The sequence below is a fragment of the Leucopleurus acutus genome, assembly GCF_964270905.1.
Source record: "Leucopleurus acutus genome assembly, chromosome: 2".
Lineage (NCBI taxonomy): Eukaryota > Metazoa > Chordata > Mammalia > Artiodactyla > Delphinidae > Leucopleurus > Leucopleurus acutus.
In genome coordinates, this window is record NC_139143.1 from 54,236,551 (window position 1) to 54,249,020 (window position 12,470).

At 45.3% G+C, this 12,470-nt stretch overlaps 1 protein-coding gene across 1 annotated transcript in view; it reads left to right on the forward strand.

Annotated features, from left to right (window-relative positions):
- Window positions 1-226: 226 nt before the first annotated feature.
- COLGALT2 (collagen beta(1-O)galactosyltransferase 2) overlaps window positions 227-12,470 on the forward strand; it is a 135,045-nt gene continuing 122,801 nt past the window's right edge. Inside the window, exon 1 of the mRNA XM_082862584.1 lies at window positions 227-675. Within this exon, the coding sequence (XP_082718710.1) occupies window positions 413-675 (263 nt within the window). The 5' untranslated portion in view covers window positions 227-412. The remainder of the gene's footprint in view (window positions 676-12,470) is intronic.

Consider the following 12,470-nt stretch of genomic DNA (forward strand, 5'->3'; position numbering starts at 1 on the left):
CGCGCGCGCACACACACACACACACACACACACGCATTCACACGCCCATTGGCAGACACGGCCACACCTCACGGCTCTGGGGGAAGCCACAGACCTCAGCTGTACAAGCTGAGCCTGGACTAGAGGAACTTTCCGCGGGACTCGGGACAAACAGCCGCACCGACACGACTGTCTGCGAGCCTGAGTCCCAGACGAGCGCCGGCGGCGGCAGGTACTCCGGGCCCCCGCGGCAGGGCCTGAGCAGCGCAGCTGGGGCGGCGGCGGCGGCGGCGGCGGCGGCGGCGGAGGCGGGAGGGTCCCGGGCTGCCGAGGTCTTGCCAGTGCGCGCGCGCCAGCCGCCTCCCCTCCGCCCCTCGCTGCCGGCCTCGGGCATCCACGGCCGGTGGTCCAGCCGCCCGCCACGGCCCTGAACATGGCCGCAAGCCCCGCTGCCCCCCTGGCCTGGGCGCTGCTACTCCTCTCGTGGGCTCTGCTCCGCGGCGGCTGCCGGGCGCGCTTCGCTGCCGAGCCGGACTCCGAAGACGACGAAGGGGAGGCGGTAGTATTCTCCGAGTCGCCCCTGCAGAGACCCACGGTGATGGTGGCCGTCCTCGCGCGTAACGCTGCGCACACGCTGCCTCACTTCCTCGGCTGCCTGGAGCGGCTGGACTACCCCAAGAGCAGGATGGCCATCTGGTGAGCTGGCTGCGCCGGGCCGGCGGCGGGGGCGGCGCCCGAAGTGTCGCTGAGGGGAGAGGGGGCCGCTCGGGGCACGCGGAGACGAGGTGCGCACACCCCTCACAGCCGGCGTGGGTCCTGGGCGGATCAGCGGTCGGGGTGGGGAAGGACGCGCGCCTCTGCGTACGCACCGGCTGCTAACCAGGATAAGCAGCCCGCCCCGAGCTCCCGTGGGGACAGTATGGAGCGGGGTGACCTCGTCGCTCTCCCGGACAGGACTGGGGAGACCCCGCAGGAGTGCTACCTTCTCCCCCCTTAACACTCGCGAAGATTCCTTTTCCCCCACCTCATATCCCTCGCCTCGGAGTGCGGGAATAAGGTTGCCCGTTGCCGCCTACTCGTCCGGACGCGACATGGACCGAAACTGCGGCTGGGGGCCCGGGGGGGGGAGGGCCCTCCGGAGTGGCTGGAGTGCGCTGTCCTGGCTTCCCGGTGCCAGGTTCCTGCTCCCAACTCAGAGGCTGGAAAAGCGGCTCAAGGTTCTCCCTGGGTGTGGGGAGGAAGGGGAGAAGGGATCAGGACCCAGAGTTTGAGGCTAGTTGGGGCCAGCTGTGTCTTCCTAACTACGTCACCTGTCTCCTCTGAGCGCTCCATGCTGTCCCGGCCCTGCATCCTCCCGGGACCCCACCGCAGATGCAAACCGCGCGGGGTGCCTTGGGGTGCCGGCGTCCTGGGGACCGAGCCGGCCCGGGAAGGCAAACAGCCAAGTTTTGTTGCACTTAGGGTAGAGACCCGGGCCTAGGCCCTGTGCTTGCTGTGGAGGTGGCTGCCCACTTCAACTTTCCCACTTGGTTCTGTCTCCACATCTTTTTATAAAAGCAGGTATCAGAGGGTGAGAAGTTGGTGGCCAGGTGAGCCGCTAAGGGGCCTGTGGAGGAGGAGGTGGGCACTGGCCAGGGGAGATAGGCCACCAGATACATGGACAAGAGGCCTCTGGTCTCTTGAGGAAGACAGAGCCCAGGTCACTCTGGAGCAATTTCTGTCTTGTGTTGATAAAGGGAGCTGTCCACAGACAAGGCATCCTTAAAGCCACGGTTGGGCATAAAGGGAAAAGGAAGGATAAAGCAGTAGCTGGAGCTGGCAGCCTAATGGTACCTGGTGGGAAAGGTGCAGAGGTGAGAAAGCAAACATGAGATATAGTGCAGCACTGTGCTATACACTGCTTTACTATATACCCTGTTATACATGACGTTTGCCACGGAGAAGGGCATGTTATGTGGAAAGTAGGAACGTTGGTGCAGTCAGATTTTAAACCAGAAAGATTTTTTTTAACCATTTCAATACCAAAAGAAAATTTTACAAATGTCAGTTCTTAGATGCTTTCTTCAAAAGAGATGCATTACAATATAGTCTTGGTCTTTATGCATTGTTTAGTTTTAAAGAACATCACAATAGTTGCTATAGGAAATTAGTGAGGGGGGAAGTGAGTACCAGGCACAGGTTTTGCTACCTGATGTACAGACATTACCCCTTTTATCATATAGTAAACTTTTAAAAGATACTATCATCCTTATTTTACAAATGAAGAAATTGAGGCTTGGATCAGTTCAATAACTCAGTCACAGAATTAATAAATGGTTAAACTGAAATTTGAACACAGGTTTGTTTCTAAAGACCACCCCAGAAAGGATAAAGGGAACATGATACAGTATAAGCAAAATGTACATAAAGCTACAAATAAGGAGACTTGAGTTGTTTTGTCACTAGCTTGACATGTAGTTTTGGGCCAGTGGCTTGGGATCCATAGACCTCAGTTTTCTCACCAGTAAAATAAGGGAATAGGAACAAGTGATTTCAAAACTCCTTTCCAGCTCTTGAATTTCATAGATTTTGTGATATGATCAGAATCACTCAGCAATGATTGTACATCCGAGTTCCCTGGATGTTCCAGATTCTGTGGATGTTGGTGTTCTCTTTAGATGGGTAGTATTCTCAATTCTGCTTAGACCTTAGGGATCTCTTTTCCCTTACCCTTATTCATGGTCCATGTGACTGTACCTTTATGGTCTGTGTTGGAAAGTAAAGGAAGAAACCCAAGGCTTGGGTAAGGCCTTGGGCAGCCCCTACATTAACCAGCCACTGAAGACTCTTCTTTGAGTTCTGGCTTAGAAATCTTATATAATTTATTAGGTAATAATAATAAAATGCCAGTTTTTAAATAGTCCTTTACAGCTTTCAAAGTACTTTCATCAACTAGTTATCTCATTTGATCTTAACTACCATCCTATAAAGAAACAAGATTATCTCCATTTCATAGAAGATATTGTGTCTAAAGTAACTAACTTACTGAAGATTATATTTACTTGTTAATTTTACAAATATTTAATAATAAGAGCTCACAGTTCTTCTAAGCACTCTACATTCATTTTCTGGTTTCCTCTTCACAATAACCCTATCAGTTATGTCTTATTATTTATACCCTTTTACAGATGAGAAAACTGAGGCACAGAGAGGTTGTGCAAGTAATGACCTTCTTTTGTGAGAATCAGGCACTATGCCAGGTTCAGGCTGGAAAAGGTTGAATAAGATGTGGCTCCTCACAGATAAGTATGGCTTTTTAAAACTAGGCAGTGTAAGGTGATCTGAATGGCATAGCATTTGGGAGAGTGACAAAAGACTTCTATATAAATCAGATTGGGGCAGTTGTGTGGTCATGAAAGTTTTTTTGAGGAGAGTTGACACTTAGTTTGAACTCAGTTTTGAAGGACAAATAGGAATCCACAAAAACCTGGGAAGGAAGGAGGGTTCCAGAAAGAGGGAGAAGCATGGAAAATAAAAAGGTACTGGAACATTAACCAGAGCTTCCTATCAGGGGAGATAAAGTGAGTGGCAGGTCTAAGTTTTGCAAATCTCCAAACTCATTGCACTGTACCCTGGAGCTGCTGACTTCATGACTAGTGCTAGAGGAGTATTTGCGGGGAAGGTGATGGGTTATAACCTTCCAGGAGAGGCAGTACCTCAGTTTAGGATGCTGCAGTTTTGAGGGGCTTCTGCCAATGACTTACTCTAGTCTCTCAGTCCCAAGCTCTCTTCAACATTCCGAGATGCCAAACTGGCTAGTCTCCACTCTGCAAGGCTAGCACATGCTGAGGTCAAAAATGGTCAGTGTCAAAAATGGCCAGAACTTCATAAAACAGAACCACGTTGGGTATAGAGACTGGGCTGCCAGCTTCCATTTCATCTTATTTTAGTAACTCTGTGCAGACACTCTCTTCTCATTCATCTGCTTACTTCTAACGATGGCTGGAGGAGCATCTGATAAGACTTCTTTCCTGTATGAGTAATTGAGACCCTGGTTCAATGATCATATTCAGATTTCCCGGTGGTGTGATTTTTTTTTCCCCTCACCTAAAGTTCTGGACCAGATCTGCACTGAGTGCCAACAAATTGACCTGAAAACTTTTTCAGAGGTTGAGTGCAGTTATCTCAGTATCAAGTTTATTTGGATTCAGTTGAATTAAGGAAAGTTTATATTTTAGAGATATTTTGTACCGGCATAAGGGAAAACTTATCACATTTACCTATCTGATCTCAAAACCCCACCAAACTAATTGTTTTCCTTCAGATATCACAGTTCTGTGATAAGGAGCTGAGATAATCCTTGTGTTGTAATTAAAACCAGCACTGGGTTAATGGGGATCACTGCTGTGCTGAGATGAAGGGGACAGGTTGGCATTGTAACATGCGGCAGTGCGCTTGAGTGGGTTCTCTTTAATTCAGTGGAGCCATGAATAGTGGCCTTAGCAGTAGAGGGAAGGCTGACCTCATCCCCCTTCCCAAGCCTATGATTAAGGGGGACAGTGGCAAGTAACATGATGATGGAAAATGGAGCAGGGCACAAGGAAAAACATTTGACCCAAAAGATACATTAAGTTTGTCTTTTGGAGAGCCTGCTGTTCTGTGTGGGAAGACAGTTGGGATTCACGGAGTCTGTGCAGTCACAAGGCAGTAACTATCGTGTAATTACAGAACAATTTGGGCATTTCATTTGGTAGAGTTTTGAAAAGTAATATGTATGCTAAATTGAAAACCGTCATATGGCTTTTAAGTAAAGAGATGTTTCTGTTGACATAAACATTAACAATGATGAACTTCTACTTGTTCTGGGGTACTGACCCTGACATTTTGCACACAACTTTGTGGGGTGTTTGGGGATTAGCTTGGATTTATCTCTACGTTTTAATGCCCAACCAGTAGCATTTTGGTGAATGTTTAACTTGATACACTAATATAAGTGTGTTTACAAAATGTTCCAAGCTACTAGTAATGCTAGTTTTCATCAGTGGTGAGAATGATGTCACATTTTATCCCTACAATCTTGACATTAAGTGTTTATGTTTTCCCTCTAGTTGCAGCTCATGGCTGAAAATGTATATGGTACTTTGTTCTGCTTCTCTCCATTAGTTTATTTCTCTCACCTTACCCCCTCCTTCTCCTTCTTTTTCCCAGCCTGGCAGTTTATTATGGAGGGCAGAGTATGCAGCTTACAGTCAGATAGACTAGGGCTCAAATCTCCTGTGTAATCATGGGCACATCATGAAGCTCTAAGCTGAGCTGCCTCATCTGGAGATGACTAATAATAACACCTACCTCAAAGAGTTGTTATAACAAGCAGATGAGATAAAGTATTACAGTGTCTTTTACACACATGCTACTAAATAGATAATAGTTGCTATTTCCTATACATCTTTTCCTTTTTGTCTCATCTCCATTACCTTTCTCTTCGCAAATGAAACTTTTAAAAAAGAAAATATGTTCAAAAGAAGCTCTGTTTATTTTCTTCCTTCCAACAAAAAGTTGTCAGCATAATGGAAACTAACATTCATGGAGGGGCTGTTCTAAATACTTCGGTGTGATAACTGATTTACTCCTGACGGCAACCCTAGGTGAGAAGTGTCATTACGCTCTTCACTTTACACAGGAGGAAACTGAGGCACAGAGAATTTACATAACTTGTCTGAGGTCACAAGGCTAGTGCACGGTGGAGCCAGGATGTGACTCGGGCAGCTAACGTCGCAGACTGAGTACAGATGCTCTGTTTAAGATCAAGAAAAGACCAATTAGTTCTAGTTTTTGCTTCTGTCAGTTGACCCACCTTAGGAAGATAAGAGTGCCAGTGTTTTCTTTCAAAGAAGAATGGCTCCTTCTGCTTGAATGACACAAGGGACTCAGTGGCTCCCTTCCACTGTCTTGATGATTTTGTCACTTAGGCCCTTTCTAGTTACTAAACTCTGTTCTGTGTTGGTAGATTTCACAGGAACAGAACGAGACTAAATATGTGGGTTGTACTTAAATATGCAGGTCACTTGTTATGATCACAGCTATATAGCAACAGAAAGAAATTTATCACGTATTGTTAGTGACAAACGAATAAGGCCGCATTATTCATATGCATGGTGGCTGCAGCATTTTGGTAAGACAGAGGGTCAATTTTTCAGCCTTTTTAATTAGTGGTCTTGGATTTGGTTGACACGTAAACTCAACTTTCTTCCAAATAGTCGGAGACAACTATCAATCCTCCCTCCACTGTACAATTTTAAAACACAATTGGACCTCAGAATTGTATATTTCCTTTGGGTAAAAACTGAAGTCACCTATCCTCTTGCTCTAGTTTAGACAAATCACTTGCGAGTTAGAATGGATGCCTAAATTGTCCTGGATCTATTTTATTAATTGACTTCCATAGGTGGGGAAACCAAAGCACAGGGCAGTTAAGGGATGTTCCCACAGTATACTACATAATAAATGTGTCGGAGTGAGATAACAGATTTCTAGATTTTAAACCCTATATGGCTGTTTTAATGTTGAGTATTTTATAAGGAATATAGCTCATGACTAAAGGAGCATACCAGTTATTCTAAGCAGGGTTTGGCTTTACGTACTTGTCTTCAACTCCTTTCTCCAGGTGATTCTATAGCTAGTGCGTGGTGCACGCTTATGACTCCAGGTGCGTAAGCGTGCTTCCCACGGCCTTCTCCCTTGACTGTCTCGGTGGTCGTAGGAATGAACAATGAAAGCTTTGTAACCTGAAAGGCTGTTGGTTGTGCCTCGTTCCTTTTTCCAACACTTAAATGTCCTCATGGGTCCTATCACGGTGTGGCACTGTCTTCAAGTCTAAGGCATACTATAGTAGGACCATTATAAGGCTTATATAGGGACTATAGTAGGACTATTATAAGGCTCATTTCTGCACATTTCTTCAAATAACATAACAATATACATTCGAGTTAAAGTTTGAGAGAAAATGATTAGCCTGTAGTTTGGTTCTTAGTTCTATTCCCCAGTTACCATATTATGAAGAGGTTTCACTATATGTGTTTAAATCATAGCTGTTATTCATCAGGAATTACAAAGTGTGTGTATTGTGTATGTTTTGACGTTTTTATTCTCAAAGGAGTGATCTGTTCATTTTATTGCATTTACATCGTTAGCATATCAAAAATTGCCGCTAAAAGAAGTTAAATCCGTTAGAGTCCTTGTAGGTTTATAGTAATTTAATTATTTTAGGCATTTTCTTTCCTGACGTTTTCTTTTTAAAATTGAAAAAATAATACTCTCCCATAATAAAACTCCAAAAAGTGTGAATGGGAATACAAAAAAAAGTTAATCTCCCTTCCACTTCTTACCACCTGCCAGGGGCAACCATTGTTAACAGTTTCTTGTGTATCATCTAGAAACTTTCTGTGCATATACCTATATCCTTTTAAGTGTTAACCCAAATATTGGTTGGCCAAAAAGTACATTTGGTTAATGCATATGTTGTTCAATAAAGTTCTTGGTGAAAACGAGTCTTTCATTTTTACTTAAAACAGAATAAACTTTTTGGCCAACCTAATAGAAGTGTTTGATATCTCCTATTCTGCACAAATGTGATGTTTTTAAGTCAATCTCTCTATCCCAGGTTTTTAAAACTCTGCCATCCCACCTGTACCTATGTCCTGGCTGGCACAGTGAAAGCCAGCTTCACACAACACCTGTTCTAGGTAGTTACTCTGAACCCTCCCTGATTATACCCATCTTGCTCTCTTGTTCTTGTGTCTCTGCCCCCCAGAAATGTGGCCCTTAGCCCATTAAAAAAAAACTTTTTTAAGAAGTATAACACACATCCAAAAAGTGCATCTATCATAAATGTATAACTAGATAACTTTTCACAAACTGAACATGCCAGAGTGAGTAGCACCTGCCCCACCAGGCCTGCATCTGTCCACAGCAACAAATGGTTAGCCTAGGAGCTGCTGTCCCCCGGACTTCATCCCATCAAGCCCACCCTCTGTGCACTTGTGATTGGTCCCTGCTCTCTGGCCCCTGTAGGTATTTGGGTGGTGACCTTTGCTCCCTGCTCAGGCTCCTCGGGAGCCTTAGGACTCGAGTAGTAACTGCTTCTAGGACCAGCAGGCTTGGCAAGCTGCCAGTGAGTGACCTAGTAGTAAAGTGATCAGGATTGTATTACTTTTCCCTCGGCTCTCCATCCCTATGGTTGGAAAGCTATGCGTTAATGTCCATAAAGGTAAAAACCATCTCGTTATAGGTAGTAATTGAAAAGCCATGCAGAATATAAATAGAGTGGCTGTAATTAATTCACTGGAACTTGCTGCCGTCCAGAGCCATGAAAACGCAGCATTTGTGGTTGGTGACATTAGCGAAGTCTCTTGTATGAATTAAACCTTAGATTTGGCTGCAGGGCATTTCTTTTCCTCTCTAGGAGCACTGGACAGAAATCATTTCGGACTTAGACTTCCCGTAATAGCCTCATGACATCCTACCAAGGCTGAATTTATGATATCATAACACACTTCATTTAATCGAGGCAGTCATTGTTATTATTTAGTTGTTTGTCAAGTTCAGCAAGCTGAAACCTGTCCCTGACTTAATTGGTTTAGCTGATGAGATCCTGTTCCTCTGCAAACATAGTGCAAAGTAATCCTCTTCGCCCCAGAATTTTTTTTTTTTTTTTTTTTTTTTGCGGTACACGGGCCTCTCACTGTTGTGGCCTCTCCCGTTGCGGAGCACAGGCTCCAGACGCGCAGGCTCAGCGGCCATGGCTCACAGGCCCAGCCGCTCCGTGGCATGTGGGATCTTCCTGGACCGGGGCACGAACCCGTGTCTCCTGCATCGGCAGGCGGACTCTCAACCACTGCGCCACCAGGGAAGCCCCTGCCCAAGAATTTTTGATTAATGTTTCAACATCCCTTAGAAGACGTGCATTTCAAAAACATAAATGATAACTTAAGTGATGATCCTAGACTATACACCCCTAAGAAGATGGCAGAAGGCTGTCTGTGGAACCAGGCCACTCTGATGAAGCAGCCTCATGAGTACTTGATTTAAGTGATAAATTGCCTACATTGGAAGAATTCTTTACCTCCTAGGTTTGATCACTTCAAAGTCTATTGAGGCACATGTCAGGCTGGAGAGAGGAAGTTCCTTAGATGGAGCTTTCCCCATCCACCACCCTCCCGGCAAAATTCATGTGTTGAAATTCCAACCCCTAAAGATGATGATATTAGGAGGTGGGGGGTCTTTGGGAGGTGCTTAAGTCATGGGAGTGGAGCTCTCATGAATGGGATTAGTGTTCTTATAAAAGAAGCTCCAGAGAGATCCCTCACCCCTTCCACCATGTGAGGACACAGCAGGAAGTCTACAACCCAGAAGAGGCTCTTCACCAGAACCTGACCATGCTGCCATCCTCATCTTGGACTTCTAGCTTCCAGAACTGTAAGAAATAAATTTCTGTTGTTTATAAGCTACCCAGCCTGTAGTATTTTGTTATAGCAGCCCAAATAGACTAAGATAGCTGTCAAGCCCAAGGAAACCATGAAGGTGGCCCAAAGTGCCTACATTTTAGGCAGTAAAGAAGTAGAACTCTTACTTTCCATCCCCTTTCCTTTCTGAGACTGACTGTACACATTCTGGAGGTGGGGAGGGCAGCGGGCCACGTCAAGCTTTCCTGTTCTCACAGGGCGAGAGATGATTCTGAGAAAGGGGAATACATGGATGTATGTTGATAGACATTCTCCCTAAAAGTCTTATTAAGTGAGAAACTGCCACTCTTCAGGGCCTTGGGAAAGGCAGGATTTTCTGGAGACTAACAGTAGAACTTAAATTCCTGGGCTGTCCATGAGAAATATGGTCATGGGCATTTGGGGCTATGGCATTTCCAACACAGAGTCCCTTGCTGGACTGCTGGACTGCTTTTTAGTTTCTTGGATTCCAGCCAGCCCCATAATCTGTCCAAGCTCCACACACCACAGTGATTATGGCTGAGAACCGCCAAGATACTGGAAGGTTGCTGCCAGGTGGAATCAGGATTTTTCATGTCATCACTGCAACATTGAACAGTAAGCTTATATGAAGCTCCTACATTGCTGCATTCCCTCTGCTAGAAGCAGGTGGGGTGGGAGTGCATTCAGACAGTCAGACGGTGTCTTATGTTTCAGATGGATTTTGTGGAGTTGGCCTTTAAGGCTCAGCATACTAAAATGTTTTAGAAAATTACAAATCTCCTTTATGCCTTTCCTCAATCTTGTTAGACTTTAAGATTTACTGGACACATTGATTTCTATCCTAGAAAATTCTCTTTAGCAAGATAAACTATGAATTTCTAAAGCAGCAGACTAAAAAAAATTATATGCCTCCTTTTATTTATTTGACCCTCATGGATTGTCTAGGTGGATAAATTCAGGTAATCATGTTGAAATTAGTAGTTGAGGTGGCCTCAAAGCAACTCAACCCCATTGGTCGAGTTCATTGGCCATGAGTGGACGTGGCCCTCATCACTCTTCTGCTGACCTTTTGCTGTAAGGCTGCTGGGCTTCTACTAGTGGTTCCTCAATACTGGTTCATGGGCCAGCTGTATCACAACACCTAGGACATTTGTTAGTTACATAGATTTCTGTGCCCCGTTTCAGCCACATTCAATCAGATGGCCTGTGGAAGGGGCCTGGGAATCTGTGTCTTAAACATGTGCACAAGTAATTTGTATACACTTCTGGGTCTGGGAAATGCAGGAGATGGGCTCCCAGAAGCCCCCATGAAAAATAGGGGGCCCGCATGGAGGGACTGAAAGCTGTATATGTGTCTGAAGTACAGGCCGTGGGATTTTCAAAGCTTGGTAATTTGGCACACACTGGAATCTTCTAAACCCCAGGATCCAGATGCATAAGCAATCAGGAAGGCCAAGGGGTTTCTTATTAAGAGAAGTAGTAATGTACAGGATTACAAAGAAGAGGCTCTGCCAGACAGACATCATCTGTGTTTTTTATTGAGTCAAGCACATGTGTTTTCCCGCCTTCCAATAGCGGCTATTTAAAAAAAATAATATATATATTTTTTAAGGCAGTGTAGGAAGTGCCTTGCACTGGGGCTCAGTATAATGTGACACTCCCTCAAACCCTTTTCTTTGCTCAGGTATCTCACATCATGAGCTCATTGAGCATGTAGGTTTGTAGAAGGAAGGATAGCTATTGATGAACATCTCTTAATAGACTGGAGGGAAATCAAACCAGTGCATTTCCTCCAAATAAATAGTAGTCGTGTGAACCACTTCAGTCTCCATATCCCCTCATCTTGATTCTTTTGTTGCTGGTATTTAATTTTCTTACCTTTGATTTTCTCTCTGGCATGCCTTTCAAAACTCCTCCCCTCATTTGGGAGAAGAATAAACAGTCTACTAAATTAGCTTAGTTGAAGTTCAGCCTTAACTACATGATATTACAAAGTCTCTAACCTAGTGTCTTTACCGGTTATGAATCCAAAATAGAACTTTTGGGAAATTTACACTATTCGAGTCCGCCGTACAAAAGATTTTTCTGAGTTTGTCGCTGCTGCACGGAGGTATGTTCAGAGTTGATATAGCAGCATTATTATAAGCTTACCAACAGGCAGCCTTCTCTGGGGATGATCACAGCTCCATTGATAAATCTCATACAGTCCCACACCCTCGCTTTATTGTGTCCTTTAGGTGACCGGTCTATCACAGATTCCACTGTAAATGTCCTCAAGTTTATGTGTCCCATTTTCTTTTTTTTGTTGTTTGTTTTCTTTTTTTGCGGTAGGCAAAATTCAAGTTTATGTGTCCCATTTTCTTTTTTTTTGTTTTCTTTTTTTGCGGTAGGCAAAATTCAGGTAATCATGTTGAAATTAGTAGTTGAGGTGGCCTCTCACTGTTGTGGCCTATCCCGTTGCGAAGCACAGGCCCCGGACGCGCAGGCGCAGCGGCCATGGCTCACGGGCCCAGCCGCTCCGCGGCATGTGGGATCTTCCCAGACCAGGGCACGAAGAACCTGTGTCCCCTGCATCGGCAGGTGGGCTCTCAACCACTGCGCCACCAGGGAAGCCCCTCCCATTTTCTTTTTAAGTCCTTTTCCTTCCCTGAAATGTGAGCTGCATTCTACTGCTTAATGCGTCCTACCAGGGAGATAATGATCACCTGGGGAGGAAGATGAGGCCAGGCTCCCCGGCGGGGGGTGGGGGTGGGGGTGTCTCCGGAACTGTTCCCTCCAGCCCAAAGCAGCCGCCTCCAATTTCCCCCCAGTATGCAAATGCCCTCATTTTGTTATTTATGTTGTCTTGTGAAAGGACTGGGAGGCATTGTTCATTTGCTCGTGCTGTGTCACTTAGAACAAACCCCTTATTCCCTCTGGGCCTCAGTTTCCTCTCCATAACATCAGGGAGATGTGCCAGAGTTGTGGCTCTCAAATGTGGCTGCTTATGAGAATCACTTGATGAGGTTTAAAAAAGTACTGATGCCTGGG